The following is a 20531-nucleotide window of genomic DNA, read 5'->3' as shown; positions in this document are numbered from 1 at the left end:
TTCCTTCTCACTTCCACTCTTAGAATCCCTAGTTTCTTTCAAGACTCAGGTCACGTTCCATCCTGTACATAAAACTTTTCCTAAGCCACTTTCTTGCCCTGCTAACGTCCTTCCTGGCAAATCAGGGAATACCCATCTTGTACATATTGTGTATATGCTAATATGTGCACACCCACTGATAGAATATAAACTCCTTAAGGGCAGGAACTGTTTTGCTTTTTGTCTTTTTGACTGTTATATGCGAGTTTCTATCTATAGATAAGTGTGTGGGCAACACCTGGGAGAAAGGAACAACAAAACTGTGGCGGGGGGCGGGGAGCGGGGGGCGCCAAAAACTGGGGAGGCGGTGTGGAGGAGTGAAGGCAGTTGAGCACGGGACAAAAGGATTTCTCTTTCCACACCTCCCCGGCGAGGTATCCCTGCCTAGAGGTCACCTTTCCAAGGAGGAGGGCTAGCTTCTACCCTCCCCCCAAATGGGAGTAGAGGGTAAAGGGAATCTAATCCACCTCGGGCTTGCAGCCAGGGAATTTGGAGGGGCCTGGGAGAGCAGATGGGGCAAGCCTGAGGCCTTACCCGCCAGACCCGTGGACACGATGACTTGGGCATAAGTGGTCCCCACAGCGCCCAGGCCGGAGACGCCGTTGAGCGCTGCCACCCGGATGGTGTAGTGGGAGTGCGGGAGCAGGTTGAGCAAGGTGACTGTCCTCTCTCGCAGTCCGGTCTGGCGCGGCACGAAACTCACGCTGGGCCCGCAGGACTCACAGGTGCCCACGGAGCCCCCGGGTCCCTGGCCAAACCCCTGCCCCTGCCCCACGCCCGGGCCATCCTCGCCGCAGCGCTGGCACAGGACGGTGTAAGTGATGTCGGAACGGCCGCCAGAGTCCTCCGGGGGACTCCAGCGCAGCAACAGGGTGGAGCGGCTCAGCCTGTAGACCAGATCCCGGGGGGCAGACGGAGGACCTGAGGTGGGGAGCGGGGGCAGTGAGACCGAGTCTGGTTGGCCGACCTGGCCTGGGCCGCGCAGAATGTGGTCCTGGGATGGAGCAGGGAAGGGAGGGACTGCGAGGATCAGGGTCTGGGGAAAGGAATAAATCTATAGAGTCTGGAATAGGCCACTGACGGCGGAGAGTCCATGAGGTCTGGGATTGACAGTGGGAAGGCCATATGGTCTGTCACTGGTTAGGGAATCCGAGGAGCAGAGATTTAGCCTTGGAAAAGGCCGTAATGCTCCAAGGACTCAATTCATTTTACAGATGAGGGAAACTGAGAACTAGAAGGGCAGTGACTTGACCGAGGTCACGCTGATAGAAAAGGAGTGCTACCCGGGATATTGGGGGTCAGGGGGAGGGCGGAATCTTGGTTTTCCCGCTAACATTTACAGGGAATATGGCTTGAATCTTGAATTCGCTTCTTCGTATTCTGTCTACATTAGAAAGACTATGGAGTTTGAAGACTGGAACTGAGAAGAAGCCACGGGAAATGGGATTGGGCCTGTGAAGAGGAGCAGGGCATCGGATTGGCAAGTAGGGCCTGGGACTGGGTGGAGGATGACGTGGGGCTGCGATTGGCTGGCGAAGAGACCGGGGCGGGGCGTGGGGGGAGTGGGGCTCTGCCAGGGTTAGAAGACGCGTCGCGGAAGCTAGGGACCGGAGTTTAGCGCTACCTGACCAGGTCTTAGGGCATCGCTCGGCCCACCCCCGGCCCGGGTGACTCACGGGTGCAGGAGGCTGAGGGTGGGTCCGCTGGGGAACGGGAGTAGCTGTCCTGGCAGACGCAGAGCGTGGAGGCGTTGGCCAGAGCGCTGCTATGCTCGGGGCACGGGGAGCAGAGTGGCCTCCGCGGGGACACCTTGTAAAATCCAGGGGGGCAGGCTGTGGAGAGAGGCGACAGTCAGGGGCAGGAGGCGCGGGGAAAGGCGGACCCAGTTTGGGAACGGGGTGAGGAGAGGGTGGTAACAAATTTGGGACAGGTGAGAGTTAGAAAGGTTCTCCCTCTTTAAGATGGAAAACTCAAGGATAGAACTAATCCCTTTCCTTTTCTCCGTCTCCACCACCACCCAAATGGGCCCTAAGACAAGCTTTCTTGCCTGGCTCTGGCAGGGCTCTGGGTTGGGGGTGGCTATGGTAGACACACTTTTAGACCTCCCCTCCAGCCTCCCTGTTTGGATATAGGTACTTTAAGGCCCTCTTCTTCCCACTATGGCCTGGTTGTTATATGCCATAAATGGTGAGCATTATCAGGATTCCTAGGGAGCCAGGAGGATTTTAGAGACCTCAGCTCTCTGATCTTCCTCTAGGAGCCACAGCTGATCTTCCCAGGGCTTCCCATGTTCCCCAACTCTCCCCCCAAAAGGTTCTTCCCCACACATCTCCATTACAGTAGAAAGAATGCTGAAAGAATGAGTGAGGTCTCAGCTCTGCCACTTGTTAAATGCTCAACTTAGGCAAGTCACTCTCCCTCTATGATCCTTAGCTTCCTCATCTGTAAAATGGGGGTAGTTATACTTTTACTGGTTGACCCATGCAGTTATTAACAGTATCAAATGAGGCAATGTGTGTGAAGAACTTAGTGTCATAGAAATGTGAGTTGGCATTACTAGTTTAATGTGGAGAGGGGTGGCAAGGCAAGAAAGCTGGTGCAGCAATGAAAGAGGGATAGATCAGACCATAAGAACGTTTTCCTGTCAACTAAGGATTTTCCTTTCCTTGGGACCTCTTAAGAAGTAGCAGAAGTCTCTGGCTGACTGGTTAGCTGACCTGAGTGGGAGAAGGGATCATGCTGTCCTACAGGCAGACAACTGGACAGGATGATTTGTGTGATATCACTCATCTATCAAAGGAGTCCCTAGTCTCTGCTTTCAAGATTGAGCTCAGAAAATAATAGGTGATGGGCTGCCAATTCTCAACCTTGAAAAGGCAGTGTGTCCTTCGTGGGCAAAATTTAGGGCCGAGAATGAGGAAACCTGCTCCCCCAAATATCTTTCCTGGGCCCTTTTATCTTCTTCCTCCACACGATTTCACTTGGTGATCTCATCAGCTGCCATGATTCCAATCACCATCTCTGTGTAGATGACTCTCAGACCTCCCTATACAGCCTTAATCTCTCTCCTGTCATCCAGTCTTGCATTTCCAACAGCCTTTTAGACATTTCTAATTGGATTTCCAGTAGATGTCTTAAACTCAATAAGTCAAAAATCTAACTTATTCTCCGACCCCCACCCCCCCAGAAAACAACCTTCCACTCTTCCTAACTTCCCTCTCAAGCTTTCAACCTTGATGCTCTCTACTCCACTCTCTCTCATAACTCCCCCCATCCAATCGGTGGTCAAATCCTGCCATTTCTACCTTTGTTATACATACATACATACACACACATACATAATGTAATGTAACATTATTATATTATATATAATGCAATATATGTGTGCATGTGTATATATTATATGTATACTATATTGTATATGCATTATATCATAATACAATACAGTATAATATATTATATCTGTACACACATATATAGATATATAATATCTCTCCTTTTCTTCTCTGACACTGCAACCACATTGGTGCAGGCTCTCATTCCCTGCATGCCTGTACTATTTCAGTAACTACTGAGCAGTCTTCCTGCCTCAGGTTTCTTCCCCTTCTAATATATTTTGCACTCAACTGTCAAATTGATCTTTCTAAAGTGCAAAGTCTGACTATATCACTCCTCCCTCATTCAATAAGCTCCATTTCTGTTTATTATACTTTATTACCTCCAGGATCAAATATAAAATCTTCTGTTAGACTTTCAATGCCCTTTATAACCTAAAACCTTCCTACCTTACCATCTTCTTATACCTTACTTCCCTCCACGCAGTCTGCAATCCCATGATGCTAGTATCCTTGCTGTTCCTTGAATGAGACATTTCATCTTCTGACTCTGGACACTTTCACTCTCTGTCTTCCATACCTGGATAAGTCCGAACACTTGTGCTACTATGGCACTTTTACAACTTTTAAATAAACTAATAGTATATTATTGGTTATCATCATTTTCTCCTTTTTTCCCTTATCCCTCAAAATTGACTATGAATTTTATGAGGACAAGGACATATGCCTTAGCCACTCATAATAAACATTTTTTAATCTAATTCAATGAATTAAGAGATTGAGGCTAATAGATAAGGCCTAGACAGGCAAACAGCAAGCGAGAGATGGGAGAGTCAGGACAGAAAACAGAAGTTTAATTAATTTCAGAGTTAGGAAAATGATATATGCATGCGGAAGCCCCCCTCCTAAGAAGGAGGGCTTAACATGCTGGACTAAAGGCAGGTTTTATACACATCCTAGGCTGGACCATGACATAATAATTTTAGGTCTTGAGTTACTGTTCCCATGGGCCCTGTGGGTCATGCCCACCCTGTGGGGTACAGAACCAGAGTTCTGTGATGGGAACAGGAATACAGTACCTGTCAGTGACAAGGAATAGGGATTGTGAATATTCGATGGATGGTCCTGGGAAATAGGGGGAGCTAAATTCCTCAGTGAATGCTGGTCCAACCAATACACTTTGCCAGAGGGTGATATCATCCTGATCACAAATAATTAATGTTATCTCAAGCTCAGGACACAGCCTGTTTGCTGGGCCTTAGTTCTGGGAAACAGGGTAACTCCAAAATATTTTGACAATAGCAAGGAGAGGCTTTACAAGCATAACTCCATCTCTCATTTAGTAGTGAGAGGCTTTGTAGGTACAAATCCCTTCACATCACTAATCTATAACTTAGTACAGGGATTCTTAAGCCTTTTTGTGTCATAGACTTTTGTGGCTGTCTAGTGAAGCCTATAAACCTCTTCTCTGAATAATATTTTTAAGTGCATAAAATAAAAAAACATAAGATTACAAAATAAGCCAAAAGTTAATGAAAATAAAGATATTATTTTTTTCCATACAAATTCATAAACTCCCTGAAATCTATCCACAGATCCCAAACTTAGTGGGTAAATCCTAGGAAGTTACCTCTCATGTAGCAATGAGAAGCTTAATAGGTACAATTCTCTCCTTCATCTGTCAATGAGAAACTTTATAGAAACAAACCCTCCACCAAACCCATCTATGACTTAGTAGATAAGTCCTAGAGAGTTGCTTCTCATTTAGCAAAGAGACACTTCACAAATACGAGTCTTTGTGATTACAGATTCATCTTAGGACTAAAAATGAGGGAAATGAGAAGGAAGTTAGAGGAATACTGTCCAAGGACAGTTCATCATGGGACAAGCCTTGTTTTCCTGAAGGCAAATGTATATGCTCTGGGAAGGAAGAATCATCTATAACCTTGTATGACTTAGAGATAAAAGACTTAGGCTCTGATATTTATTGTTTCTGTGATGCTGGGAAAGAAATTTAAGCTTTCTGAGTCACTTTCCTTACCAAGAGAAGGAGAATAATAAATAGCATGAGCACGACCAGCTTCTTAGGATTTGGAGAAGGAATGAAATTTGTAAAGCTTAAAGTGCTGTTTAATGGGGATCATTATTTCATTAAAGTGCATTCCATAAGCCCCTAATTTCCAGGGAGAGAATAAAAATACTACAGAAGTCTTAGACCAGGGGATGTCTTCCAGCTCTGTCCTCAGTCCACTCCCGGTCCCTGGTTGGGGGCGTTTAGAGACTCAGGGGTTCCCCTTCAGCTCCCTACATATAGCTTCAAACAAAAGCATAGAGAAAGAAAGGCGTGAAGGCCCTTTCAAACAGCAAATGAAACCAGACATTGAGAGGTACTAGCTGGGAAAGGGGAAGATCAAGATAAAGGCCATAACCCCAAGAAAATGTCATAATGTCACTCATGCTGAAAACCACAACAACATCAGGACATTGGCCATGCTTCCTTTTGTAACTGGGCAGAAGTGGGTCCAAGGTAGGAAAAGGGAGTCTGACTTCTGGAGCCATGGGCCAAGATAACCTATGGCAATATTTCCTAAGTTCTGAAGTTGTCATGGTCTTCCAGGAAGGGGCTGGATAGATTGAATCTTAAAGCTGAGGGTCGAGGGTTCAAGTCCTTTTTGTGTGTGACCCTAGAGGATAAAAATTCTAGAAGATCAATGGGTTGAGGTGAATGAAGAAAAGCTGGAGCCCTCTGAATGAGTAGCGAAGTCAGAAGACTTCCCTCATCCCCTCCCAGTAACAAAGAGTTCTTAATTACAGTGCAACTTGTCATATGTAGTAGACATTTGGGGTTCATTTTGCCCTTATGTTAATCCATTTTAGGCATGGGGCGGGGTTGAAAAATACAGGGAGGTCAATTTCAGCTCAACATTAAAAAAATTCCCAGAAATCAAGCAATAGGTTTCTGATTTGTCTCCCTGCCTAGAGTCTCTCCCCACTACAATCCATCTCGGCTATTGAACTGACCTTCCTAAAGCACAGGTCTGACCATGTCACTCTCTGATTAAATACATTTCAGTAGCTCCCTATGAGTTCCTGGATCAAATAGAAAATCCTCTTTGGGGATTTTAAAGCCCCTTAAAACCTAGCCCCTTTCTACTTTTCCAGGCTTCTTAAACCTTACTTCCCTCTACCCCTCTTCTCACACACTCTAAGATCTAGTAACACTGGACTCCTTGCTGTTTCTTAAACAAAACACTACATCTCCTGACTCAGCATTTTCACCAGCTGTCCCCTAGTCCTGGAATGTTCTCCTCCTTCACCTACACATCCTGGCTTCAATGACTTCCTTCAGGATTCAGCTAAAACCCTACCTGCTGCAAGAAGCTTTTCTCCATCTCCCTTAATGTTAGTGTCTTTTCTTTGAGATTATCTACATTTTATCATATGTATACGGATGTATTTTCGTCCTCTTCCAGAACAAAGGACAACAACCACTATATATGTGTGTGTGTGTGTGTATGTATATAGGTATGTATGTATACCTACAACATATGTACAACCAACCGTGTGTGTGTGTGTGTGTGTGTGTATGTGTGTGTGTATGTATGTGTGTATATGGACAACCAGCCAACCAACTATATATATATGTGTGTGTGTATATATTTGGTTGGTTGTTCTTCATTCTTGAAGAAGACCAAAATGACATCACTATGCTAGAGTCTAGTTTCAATGTGTCCAACTATGGCTGATCAAACCAGTATGAGCTCAGAATGCTGTACCACAGGTCTGGCACAAATAGTCCATGTGAACATCTGGGGTGGATTCTCTAAATTTGCATGTTCTGCATTTCCTTTGAGCTGTTTCAATTCTGCTTTGCTCATAGAGCACATCACCTTCTCTGATGTGGGCACACCATGCTGAACAGTCCTGTGCAAGTGTCTTCCATGTCACACAATCAATTCCAAAGTTCTAAAGAGAGACCTTGAGAGTGTCCTTGTATTGACTCTTCTGACCACCATGTGAAAGCTTGCTCTGGGTGATGTGTGTGTGTATATATGTGTGTGTGTGTGTGTACATATATATACACATACATACATATATATATATATATATATATATATATATATATATATATATATATATACGTGTGTACACACACACACACATATAAAATCTTGTTTATACCTAGTTGCTTGCCCATTGTCTCCCTTGTTGGACTGTGAGCTCCTTGGGAGTAGGGACTTTGGTTTTGGCTTTTGATTTGTTTGCTTGTTTTGCCTTTTCTTGTATCAGTAGTGCTTAGAACAGTGGCGAACACATACCAGGTACTTAATAAATGCTTGTTGATTTGTTGACCTGAATCAGAGCTGTCCAAAAGTAGAATGGGCACCATAATAGGCAATGAGTTCCCTGTCATTGTATGTATCCAAATAAAAGTGGATAATATGTGTCAGGGAAATATTTACATGAGTTCTTAACCAGAGATCCATGAACTCAGACCTTGTCTTTTCATATTTTGATGAATGAATTTTAACATAATTGATTTCCTTGTAATTCTATGCATTGTTTTATTTAAAAACATCATCCTGAGACTAAAGAGGTCTATGGCACCAAAAAGGTTAAGATCCTCTGCAATAAAATGAATTTCTGCATTTGGTGAAGGGTTAGCCTAGATCATCAGTCCTCAAATTTGTTGACCTCAGGACCCCTTAATGCTCTTAAAATTATTGATAATGTCAAAGAACTTCTGTTTATATGGGTTATAACTACTGATATTGTATTAGAAATGAAAACAGATAAAATTTCCAAATATTTATTAATTCATTTAAAATAAAAATAATAAGCCATTACATGTTAACATGAACAAGATATTTTTTAGGAAAAATACACTTAATCTAAAACAAAGAATAGTGAAAACATTGTTTTGCATATTTCTGCAGATTTCTTTAATGTCTGACTTAATAGAAGGCAGCTGGAGTCTGTTTTTGCATTCAATCTGTTATGATATGCTGTTTTGGTTGAAGTATATGAAAAAACTCGAGTTTCTTATGTATGTTTGTAGTTGGAAAAGGGAGGAGTATTTAAATAAGTAAATAACATCTTAGTGTTATTTTTGGGAAAAATGTTGACTTCCTAGATCCCCTAAAAGGGTTTCAGGGTCCCTTGGGAGTCCATGGACCACACTTGGAGAACCCCTGACTTAGATGAACTCTGAGATCTCTTCTAATTTTATGATAATCCAAACTGTCTGAGTGTGAATTCAGCAATTCAATTTAACAAGAACAATTGCAATATGTACATCACTGTACTAGAGACACTTAGGGGACACAGTATCAAACACAGGACAATCCTTGCTCTCAAGATTCTAAAGCTCCAAGAATACACATGATCCCTGCCAGGACTGGAGGATTCTTTTTCTAAAATTCACTCTTGTGTCCATCTAGACTTATCTGCCTCCTTTCTCATACACAGGAGAGTTGGTCTAGAATCTTGGAACAGACCATGCAAAACCAAAAAGCATTGAGACCGTAGGAAGGAGGGTGGCTCTATCACTAATCGTTATCCACTGTCACTGCCTATTATTCATCACTAACCATTACTGACCGTCACCCACTATTACTATCAGTGTGTCAGTTAACAGTCAACAGCTCACTGCCACATTGGATAAAACACTGGATCTGGAGTCAAGAAGGTTTGAATTCAAGTCTGGCCTCAGACACTTACTGTTGTTTGAACCTGGGCAAGTAACTCAACCTCTGTCTGTTTCAGTTTCCTCATCAGCAAAATTGGGATAATAATAGTATCTACCTCTGAAGGTTGTTACGAAGATCAAATGAGATGAAAATTGTAAAGCACTTTGGAAATCTTAATGCATTAATTAAATTCTAGTTGGCCATTAACAAACATATATTAAGCACTTATGGTGTGCCAAGGACTTTGCTAAGAGAAAAAGAAAAAAAGAAAGGTAAAACCACTATTACCCACCATCCTTGCACTTGTAACCACTGTTTACCACCACTGAACATTGCCCACTATTATCAATCATTATCTACCATCTCTAACAATTTCTTATGATGGCTGTCATCATTGGTGGTCATTGCTAGCCATCATTACCCATATCACCCACTATCGATGACCATTTTTCACCATCATTATCATCACCCATCATCATTCAGTATCATTGCCCATGTCCTTCATCATTGTCCATTGCCCACCATTACTGCCAGCATCAGTGATCATCGCTATCCATCACTGCCCCATCATCAACCATCACTAACTACTGTTCAACTCCAGATTAGGAGGTTTGGAAAACAAACATCTTTCAGAAGCAAACATCCTTCATTTTCTCCACCCTATTTCACCCCCTCTCCCTGTCCTAGAGCCTCATGAGAGACTACTTTTTTATTTCCTTTAACCTTTGTTGGCACAACTGGGCCAGACATTTCCTTGCCACATGGGTCATGGGTTCTCTTATGAGGTTTAGGGAGTCTGAGTGGGCTTAAGGCCAAGCAGCATCAGGGAAGGTATGAGAACTGCCCTCCCTTCCCAAGGCTGGTCTGCTGGAGTGGCCACTCTCTTAAGGCTTCCCTCATTTGTAGGCTAGTGTTGGGAAGGGAAGTCCCCTGTTTTTTCTCTTTGAGCAGACAGTCTGGGCCCTCCAGAGAGCACTGATTCCTCCCAGAGAGTGGGGAAGGAATTTAATTATGTTTATAAATGACATCAAATATTTTCCCTTCAATCATGTTCATTATTTAAAACCCATGACATTAGAAATTAGAGGCTAGGGCTAGACCCAGAGAGAGAGAATAAAAACCAGACCTCTAGCCAGAGTCCAAATCAGAAAGAAGATGTGGCAGACAGAAAAACTGATGTGGTAGTCTCTTTCATTATCTGTTGAGATCTAGGAGTCATCTCTATAAGAAGTCCCTCCACCAATATAATCTCACAGCTACATGCATACACACATGCATACATACATAAACACACACACACACACACACACACACATATATACATACATATATAGGAGGGACAAAAAATGGTAGCCAATCCTACCTGCCCTGAGGAGGAAGTCCCTCCACACTGAGATGGACTGGTTCTTGAACAGCAGACACAGTCTATTGATGGAACTTTTCTAGCTCAATAGAAACTGACAGCTGTGTGACCTTGACCAAGTCTCTTCCCTTCCATCTTTGAAATAAGGAGTATTGGAAAACATGATGTCTAAAATACATTTGATCTCTAAATCAATGGTTGATCATTTGTTGGTATATGGAAGAATGGCAGTTCAATCTTTCTGAGGCTACCAAATCATCATGGCTTTTTCCTGGGCCCTGTCACAGACCAAAGGGGCCAGAAAAACTTGAGTCTCTGTCTCTCCTTGTCCAACCCTCTGTCAACTTGTCCCTCCTTCCCTGGGTTGGTCCTTTTCCTTGTGGTCTATAGTCCCTTCAAGCCCACAGAACTACAGACTGAATCCTCAACCCAACCAAGCTTTGCATACAACAAGGCCCAAGGTCCCTCAAGACTTAGGACAGAAGCAGGAATGCAGAGGAAACCACTGGCCGTGTGGAAGGGTAGACACAACTGTGGGTAGCAAGACAGGGAGCTGAGGAGCCAGTCTGGGGATGGAGTCTTTGGAGGTTAGAGGTAGCTGGAGAGAGGGATCTCAATTCAACTCAACAAAAATTTATTAATCAACCATTATATCCAATGCACTGTGTTGGAAATGGAGAAAGGGATACAAAGATGAATAGAACATAATTCTTGCCCCCATGGAGCTCACAGTCTAGCAGGGGGATAGGATATATACTCAAATAGCTATGTGATTTAATACAAACCAAAACATGCCAAAGAAGTAAAAACAAAGTGCTCTGAGATGACTGAAAAGGAAAGTAATTGTTGAGTGAAGGAATCAGGGAAGGCTTCTGGGATGAAGTTGTATTTGAGTTGGGCTTTGAAGTATGATGGCAACAGGTTGAGATAATGTTGGGGGAGGGAAGAAGTTGGGAAAAGCCTTTAGAGAATGTTGTGAGCAAAGGTACAGAGATGGGAAAGTATGAGATCTGTGCAGTAATTTAGTCTGGCTGCAGTGTACTTTACATGCTGGAGAACAGTGGCAGATAAACATGGAAGGGTTGAGTGACATCAAATGGTGGAAGAACCTTGAATGCCAGACTGAGTGGGCTATAAGAAGCCAATGAAGGCTATTGAACAGAGTGACATGATCAAAGCAGTGCCTAAGATATGATGCCCTCAAAATCTGCCTGCCCTTGTGCTCACCATAAACCTGGTCTCCTTCTTGTCTTGCCATGGACCCATATGCAGGTTAGGCTTTCCTCAAGGCTAATGGGACATTATCCTGGACCTTGGTAAGGCAATGGGGGAACTTCACTATTTTCTTTTTCCCTTAAGTAGTTGGGGGAGAAGGAAGGATCAACAATGATCTAAGCCCCTAGTCAGTCTGCCAAGATCCGTACTCTCATGGAAATGGGAATGGGTCTGCACTAGGTTCTGAAGAGGAATGCCACCCTGGGAAATCAGACCTTATGACCATCCTGCTCTGACTGTACCCTCACAAAAATTTCACACTTAGCTTTCCAAAAGGACTCCCATCTAGTGTAGACCAAATGAACCTTCTCTTCCACTTCATTAAAGCCCTTCTCATCTACCTGAGTCAATGGGTGTAAGAACACTAGATACATACTCAGGGTATCTGATTTCAAACGGCAGCCCAACTACTCTGTGACGTTGGGCAAGTCAGTGAACTTCTCACCCTTCTAATCTGTAAAATGGGGACGTCTCTACTTCACTGGGCTGTGAGATGTTATTGTTACTGATATCAGAGGCAGTGCAGTGCCCTGCCTCGTTTGAACCCTGGACAGTGGGCAAGTCACTTCCCCTCTGAGCTTCGGTTTCCTCATCTGTCAAACAAGAAAAATAAGGCCTAGTTTTCCTGTTGCCACTGGACGGTGTTGAGACTTGAATGAGGTCGTGTCTACCAAGCGCTTTGTGTTGCCAAAGCGCAGCACTTACCTTCACAGGACTCCTCTCGCTCCTGGAAGCCAGCGCTGCAGCTGCACCTGCCTACCGGCACGAGCCACTCCCCATCTGCACTGCAATGCATTCGAGGGGGAGGGCGGCCGGGCTCCCCCTCCGAATGGGCCACACACGTGCCAGTGACCTCCACCAGAGACGAGAAGGCAGCCTCTGCCACAGTGTCTGGGAAGGCTGCCAGGTTCTGCACTGTGGCCAGGCACTGCTTGTAATAGACTCGTACGGAGACCAGTGCCACGCAGGCGCCCACATCTTGGAAGGCCAGGTGGAAGCCGTCCCTGCTCAGTGGCCCGATTTCCCTCACCTCCACGTTGAGCTTCATCTTCCGCTCTCCCAGATCACCCTGAGTGAAGCTCTCATCGGCTGCGATAGTGGCCACCTTGCGCTGGCGGCTCTCGCTCAGGCTTCCACCTAGACCAGCCCCGCCTTTTCCCTCCCCCTCTACTCCTGCCCCAGCCTCCGCTTCTGCCTCAGTATAGTAGAGGTTGAAGGTCTCCTTGCAAGATCCTGCCACCCCTGGGATACTGCTACAGTCCCGAAGTGTGAACTTGAGCTCGATGAAAATCCGCTGCCCACCGCGCCGCCCAATCCAACCTGTCTGCAGCCAGTTGTTCTGGTTGGGTTCCAGCACGTTGCACACCTGGTAAGTTCGGATTGGTCTGTCGTTCTCATCCACTCCACTGATTTCCTCCCACTGCAGAAAGGGGCAGGGGGAAAATGGGCAGATCAGTATCCAGCAAGAAAAGAAGGCGCCTGTTTTGCACAGAGTTGTATGTAGCACCGCAGACAGAGCACTGGATTTAGAGCTGGAAAATCGGGGTTCAGATTCTGACTCCCCACTTTCTAGCTGTGTTGGACAAAGCACTTAACTTCCTGGAGCCTCAGTTTCCTAATGTCTAAAGTGGTAACAACAACAACAGGTAGCATTTACAGAGTGCCTACCAAGTGCCAGGCACTGTGCCAGATGCTTTATAAAATTTATTTCATTTGATCCTTCCAGCAATCTTGGGAGGTAGGTGCTATTACTATTCCCACATTATATTCGAAGAAACTGAGACCGATGTTAAATTACTTGTCCAAGATCACACAGTTAGTAGGATTTGAACTCCATCTTCTTGAGGGGCACACTAGATAATCTCCAAAGTTCCTTCTAATCTGATTTTATAAATCGAACCTTGACTCTGTCTTTGACATACAGTTCAGCCTTGAGCCTTGAGCAAGTCCATTTCCCTCTGGTTCTATTGTTTTTTTTTTAATTTTTTTTAATTTTTTTTTGTTTTGTTTGCAGGGGGGAAGGCAGGGCAATTGGGGTTAAGTGACTTGCCCAAGGTCACACAGCTAGTAAATGTGTCAAGTGTCTGAGGCCGGATTTGAACTCAGGTACTCCTGACTCCAGGGCCGGTGCTCTACTCACTGAGCCACCTAGCTGCCCCCCTCTGGTTCTATTGTACAAAATGAGGGTCTTCGACTGGCCAATCTCTGAGGTTCCTTCAAATTCTGAACCCTATGAACCTCTGACAAACTTTCCCTCTCTTGTCCTCAGTTTTACCATCTGTAAAATTAAGGGATCAGATTAGACTAGTTTGATCTAAATCCTCTGTCCTTGGACGATCAAACACTCGAGAGCCTTCTCTTAGAAGGTAGTCACCTGCCATAGTGTCCATGGGCTCAGGCCAAGGTTGCTCCATGAAAAGACCTTGGTCCAAGTCTTTCCATACAAACATATGTGATCTGTGATATCTTCAGCACAGGGAACTCCTGGTGTGTAAACTCTCTCCACAAAACCTATCTATAACTTATTAGATAAGTACTAGGGAATTATCTGACATTCATAGAAGTTAGTGGATAGACTACTAGATTTGGAGTTAGAAAAAGTTAGGTTCAGATCTTTCCTTAGATACTAGCTTAGCAATGTAGAGGAAGTCACTTAACCTCTCTTGAATGCCATTTCCTCACCTGTAAAATGGAGATGATAATAGTTTTTACCTCAGTGTTGCTATGAGAGATAAAAAGACACGACATATATAAAATGCTTGGAAAATCTTAAGAGCAATATTAGTAAGCTATTATTATTAAGTGACCTGTCCAGAGTCTCAGACATAGTAAGTTTCAGAGGCAGGATTTGAATCCATTGTTCCTTGATTCCAAGCCTACCCTTGCTTCTTTCATAGGACTATTATAAGCATCAAATAGGAAAATGGATGAGTACTATACAACATTATAGGGATGTGAGCTATTGTGTTATAGTGGACAGAGTGCTGCCTCTAACACTTGGTGGGCCCGTGATCCTGCGGGCTCTCCATGCCTACCAGAGGTATCAGTGTTGGACAGTGCCTTACATATAACAGATTCTCTTTAAATCTTTGTTAATTGATTGAGACTGGGCAATGGGAAGGACACTGACTCAGTCAATCAACAGCTATTTATTGAGGGCCTGTTTTATGCAAGGCATTGTCCAGCACCAATGCCTGTAGAGAAACCGTATTTTATAGGGTCAGAGCATGTTAGATCTGGCAGGGACCTTAGCCATTATGTATGGGGAAAGCAAGGGTGGGAGAGGGAGAAGTGACTTGTCCATGGTCACCCTGATAGTAAATATCAAAGCCCAGATTCCAACCCAGATCCTCTTATTCCAAATCCAGTACCCTTTCCCACTACACCATGATGCCCAGTGGTGATGATAGACTACACAGTCTAACCAAGTGGGGATTATTGATAACTTCTGTTGTTGAAGGGAATAGTAAAAGGAATTATTCAATAGTCATATCTCTTTATCTTTGATACACACTGTAAGGACTTCCACTTTAGATTTGCCTATATAATGATTTTTCATTCAGCTTAATACTAAATAAATCTACATGCTATGAGCATACAGCAGAAGATGATTTATCCTGGTGAAACATGTTGTGTAGTGGGGTGGGAGAGCATAGTAGTAAACATTTGCTATGGATAATCATTTTACAAGTGGGGAAACTGAGGTAAAATGGAACAGCTTTATTTGTCCCCAGACTGCACCACCCAACAGTTGGCTACAGAAACCAGATGTCAGTGACTCTCCTGCTGAGGCCCTTAATCTAACCATGTCCCCTTGGTAACCTACAGTCTTCTTCCCCACCCCAATCAGTACACTGACAGATAATCAGATATCTATGGAGCAGGTGGCTGAGACCAGCTTCCTGGTGGCCAAACTCTGCACCTGAGCTGCAGTGACAGCAGCTGCATTGCAGTACAGCTCTCACACCAACTGGGCCCTGGAAGCTCAGAAATCATGAACCCAGAAACTTGGGGTCTAGACTTCTGGGGCCCACAACAGACAGACTGGATGGAATATGTTCTTCAAAGGGGTGGAAAAGGGGAGAAGGCAAGGCAGTTATTGTCAGCTACTCACAGAGAAGAGCAGCTGGCTCCTTGGACTGGCTAATTGTCCAGAGGCACCAAGACTCCCAATTGGCCATATGTAACCATAATCTAGAGAGAGAAGGGCTGCAGGCCAGAGCTGCCTAAGGAACCTAAGGAACTATCACTAAAGAGGACTCTGGCCTCTGCCTATGTGGAAGTGGAAGGACTCACCACTCCCATTTCCACCCTTACCATTCAAGGAGCAGGAAAGAGAAGAAAAGACTCACCCCATTACTGGGCAGTGCAGTCCAGCCTAGCTCAGCTTGGGATTCCTTGGAATCCAGAAGGACAACTAGAAAGAGGGAGTGAGACTGGTTAGTGCAGTGGGAGGGGTGGAGATGTCCCAAACAAGTTTAAAGGGTGCAAGAGGATAAATCAGGGTGGACAACAGACTCCTTCTATACCCCTAGATCCCTGAGGAGGAAGGCCTATGACTGGAGTGAGGAGTGAACAATTTGAGTCTCTGTGTGGAGACTTTAAGCTGATTCATCTAAAAAGAGGTTCAGAAACCCTTAGAAGTCCCTTGGGATAACTCTGACTCCTCAGATTGTATGATCTTTGTAAGCCAGAGGAATATTATAGGAACTGGTCTTAGCAGAATCCCATAGGCCATCTGGCCTAGCCCCTGCCTTTAAGTTTGACTAGCATGGTAGAAAAGGTGTCTCTTTATAGAGATAGAGATGCCAAATCCCTCTGTATGGAGGAGAATGTCCAGGCTAGCAAAGCCCAGCCCCCTCACCAGAAATATTCCCAACCTCTGTCATTGCTCCCCTCCTCATCTGGCATTCCAGTGGTGGTAGGGGAAGATTGGATCATGATATTTAAAATTGGAAGTGCTCAGGGACTTCACTGAGTATAATCCTATCTCCTTACATATGAAGTACTGGGGAAGTGGAGAGAGTGACTTGGATAACGAAGGGAACATAGGTCATAAGAGAGCTGGGATTTGAATCCATTTTGGAGGGTCAAAGTAGACCTTCAAATGAATTTCCAAGTTATCTCTCTGCCAGTCCAAACTCAGACGATTATACTCCACGTCTAAATCCTCAGAGAGGGGAAGGATTAAGCACTCTCTACATTTTCTCTAGATATCTTTTTCTCACGTCCTTCACGTAAACCTAGAGAAGGAAGGGAAACGGCTTTGAACTCCAGAGGGGTAGCTTTCTTAAACACCTGATGGCTTTCCCCTGGGGAAGGTATGGGGACACTGATTAGCCCCTCTGCTACTAAGGCAGAATCTCAGTGGTCGCCCAGAGCCAGAGAGCTGCCCTAGGGTAGCCAACTGGAGCCAGGGGTGGGGAGCGGCCCCCAGAACAGTCTTTGCTTCCAGACGTATGTCTCGGCCCAGCTACAGCCAACAGAGGGAGGAGCCCAGCCCCTGGGTCCGCCCTATTCTGGCCAGAGAGGAGGCTGAGGCTGGCAGCACCATGGACAGCGACTCGGGCTCTTGCCTGTCTGTCTTGGTTTTCTGGCCTCTCGGTCCATCTCACCCGCTCTCGGTCTTCCTCATTTCCCACCTCTTCCCAGCTCCTCGGCCCCTTAGCCTCTCTGAGATCTACCCACCATGTTTATCTCTTGCTCGTCCCCTATCTCCCTTGCAAAGGTCTCCCTTATACATTTCACAATATCCCCTTGTCTCAGACACCTCTCCAGTCTTTTGGAAGTTCTCTTCAGCCTCCGGGACCCCCAATATTACTCCCCATCTGCAGTTCTTGGACATCTCCCCAAGTCTTGGAAGCCCCCTCTAGTCTGCCAGACACTCCTCCCCCAGTGTCTCGGAACATCTTTCCTCCAAGTACCACAAAATGCCCCGCCTCCCAATACTCCCTCTCCCTCCTCCCTCCCTCCCCCCCCCCCCATAGTCCTATCATCCTGTGGCTCCATCCCTTTTTGGTTTCCCGGACTCCCCCCTCCCCTCAGTCTCTCTACCTTCCTAGTCTTTGGCCCTGTCTACGCACACCCCCCGATCTCCCTAGCCTCTCCGGACTCTCTAGCTCCCCAGGTTCCAGATCCTCCAGCCCTCCGGGCCCTGACTCCGCAACCCCGACCGCTGGCCCCTTCACCTCTCTAGCCCCCTGGTTCCGGGTCCCGGACTCACCCTCCTCGGCTGTGCCAGGCCGGCTGGGCCCCAGAAGCAACGAGAGGAAGAGCGGCTGCAGGCAGATAAGCAGGCGCTGGGGGCTCGGGCAAGCGCCAATCTCCATGGTCCAGCTGACAGAGATGTCAATGCGGCCGCCCGGACCCCAGCTCCAGCCCTGGCCCTGGCTCCAGCCCCTGGCCCAGCTCCGGCCGTAGCCCTATCCCCAGTCCTGGCCCCCGCCCCACGGAGCCGCGCTCCGGACCCCGGCCCAGGCAGGGGGCGGGGACGCATCTGAGACTGTCACCTGCCGGGGCCAAACAGCAAACGCAGTCCGTGGGAGACAGCCAATCTACACCCAAGGAAGGCGGGGCTTCTTCTCTAGGAGGAGGAGCTATAGCGGGAATGAGGCGGGGCTAGGGCCACGGGAGGGGGGAAGGGTTGCCCACCAATCCCTGTGGAGCAGTAGGCGCAGGGGGCGTGGTCCTATGAACCGAAGATCCGCACGTGTTCACGCGTGGGAGAATCGCCTCTTAGGGACCCGAGATCCCCTGAACGCACAGGGTGGGGCACCCGGTAGAGCCCGTAGGCTAAGGAAAGATGGGGTATCTACAGAGACGGGGACAGACCCACCCTTGTAGCCCAGAGTGGGGAGTGTGAGGAGGCTTAGATCTCCCGCCCCAAGGGAAACTGCTCTAGCAGGGACCCAGACCAGAGGGTCTCCGTTTGTGCTGAATGCCCGGAACCCTGGGGTAAAACTTTCCGTCTCAGGGCTACGGACCTCTCCTCCAATCTCGAGGATGTCCTCAAGGAAGGGACTGGAAAGAGTCTCGTGAGGCTCTGGCTTTTCCCAAAGTGGCTTTTCTCGCGTGCATCCAGGTGTAAACTGGAGAATTGGACTGTGACTGGTGACCCGCGGTCTATTTGGACCCCGATCCACTGGGGCTCCGAGCCTCTTCTCTGACTCCATGGGAGCAGCGGCGCCTTTCATTGGGGCGGGGCGGGGGGGGGGTGGGGGCACACCATATTTGGTTTTTCTTCATAGGCCTTCGCGTCACAGCTCCACCTGGGGAGGACACAGGGGCTGCAGAATCTGTGGAAAATCCGTTTTCTCTCATTCTTATCCTCCTTGCTCCGCCACCCTCTCATTTCCCTTGTCAGTTTCAGCTCTAAACCGACTCCTCTCTAAAGGGGGTCCAAGAACCCTGTATTGGCTAAGTCCTTCCGAGGGAGAGAGGACTCGCCGGCCTGACTGGGGTTGGTGCTGTGTTTGCATTTGGCGGTGGGAGCGTGAAATTATTTGTATCTTTTCGCTCTGCAGTTAAGCAGCAAAATAGAGAGAAAAAAAATCAGTCCTTGACCTTGAGCGAAGGTTGTCTATGTGGTCAGGATCAACCCAGTGTGTGCGTGCGTGATGTGTAAGGGAGAGGCGGGGGATCTTGGACAGGATGAGCTTAAAACCATTCCTCTGCCCAACCAAGGCCACAGGAGCCCTAATTACAGGATGTAGAAGGGGCAGTGTGCGTGCCCATAAATGTGTTTGTGTGGCACGTTGGCAGAGCCTGTATACACACTGGGCAAAGTTTGAAAATTGCGCCCCCTGCTTGTGACTCTGCTGGAGCCTTCTCCAGGAGGTTGACCCTACAAAATTAGGCCCTACCTAATTAGAAAAAAAGTGTAGGGAGGATTTTCTAGATTTAAACCTCTCTATTTATTTTTTAAAAGCTTCATTTAAAAAAAAGGAGTCCATGTTGTAAAAACAATAGAAAACGATTCTTTTAAAAACAGGCCATAGTCATGTGGTCAAGGACAGGACTCTGCTCCTCTATGGGCCTTTTTTCCTCATCTGGAAGACGATAGTAATAATGTAGGCACTACCTACTTCTATATAGCCATGGTACACTAACTGACATGATGCTCTGTAAAACATAAATTGTTATAAAATATTTTTCAAAAGAACAGATCAAAATAGTGTCTCCTCATCTTCAATGTTGGTGCCAAATTATTAAAGCTAAAGTACAAGTCCTTTCTTTCTATTGAAAAAGAGGTGGGGGTGGGGCAGCAAATTACAGAAATAGGAAGTGGCATGGTGGCAAAGCCACTATTTAAGGCAGCTTTGTTCAAGTGTTTTAGGAGGTGTGTTATGTAGAGCAAATGTTTGTTAGCACATATCATCTGGGTCAAAGAAAATATATTTAAAATATGTATTTTTTAAAAGCATCCCTCATTGTGACCTGACAAGCTTCCTGTTTTACTTAATCCTGGTGTACACTCTATGTATAATTTGTGACCTGTAGGTATGTAGGAATAGAAATGGAACCTATGACTTCAATGGGAAGTTCCTCTACTAAGTTAAGCACCCTGTCTGCAATTTATAGTCATGGACAGTTGTCTGGAACACTTAGAGGTTAAATGACTTGCCTAGGGAAATGCAGCCAGTATGTGTCAAGGAGGGGGAGGGACTGTAACTAGGTCTTCCTGGTTCCCAGGCCAGTTAGTTCTCTATCCACTAGGCTATGGCAGCCTCTTCTGGTTCATATCTTACTTTCTTTATCAAATATTTACTTAATCCTCACTATAGGATTAGGAAACTGGGGAGGGAATATTTGGTGGGGTTTTCCCTTCAA

General features: G+C 46.0%; 1 protein-coding gene across 1 annotated transcript in view; it reads right to left on the bottom strand.

Annotated features, from left to right (window-relative positions):
* Positions 1-18031, bottom strand: part of EPHA10 (EPH receptor A10) — a 41390-nt gene extending 23359 nt beyond the window's left edge. The window contains 5 exon segments of the mRNA XM_036745851.1: positions 574-960; positions 1716-1871; positions 12408-13122; positions 16055-16119; positions 17926-18031. Coding sequence (XP_036601746.1) covers positions 574-960; positions 1716-1871; positions 12408-13122; positions 16055-16119; positions 17926-18031 — 1429 coding nt within the window.
* Positions 18032-20531: the final 2500 nt, after the last annotated feature.

This window comes from Trichosurus vulpecula, chromosome 2 (assembly GCF_011100635.1).
Source record: "Trichosurus vulpecula isolate mTriVul1 chromosome 2, mTriVul1.pri, whole genome shotgun sequence".
NCBI lineage: Eukaryota > Metazoa > Chordata > Mammalia > Diprotodontia > Phalangeridae > Trichosurus > Trichosurus vulpecula.
The sequence above is the reverse complement of the archived record's forward strand: the minus strand, read 5'-3'. Positions and strand labels throughout refer to the sequence as shown.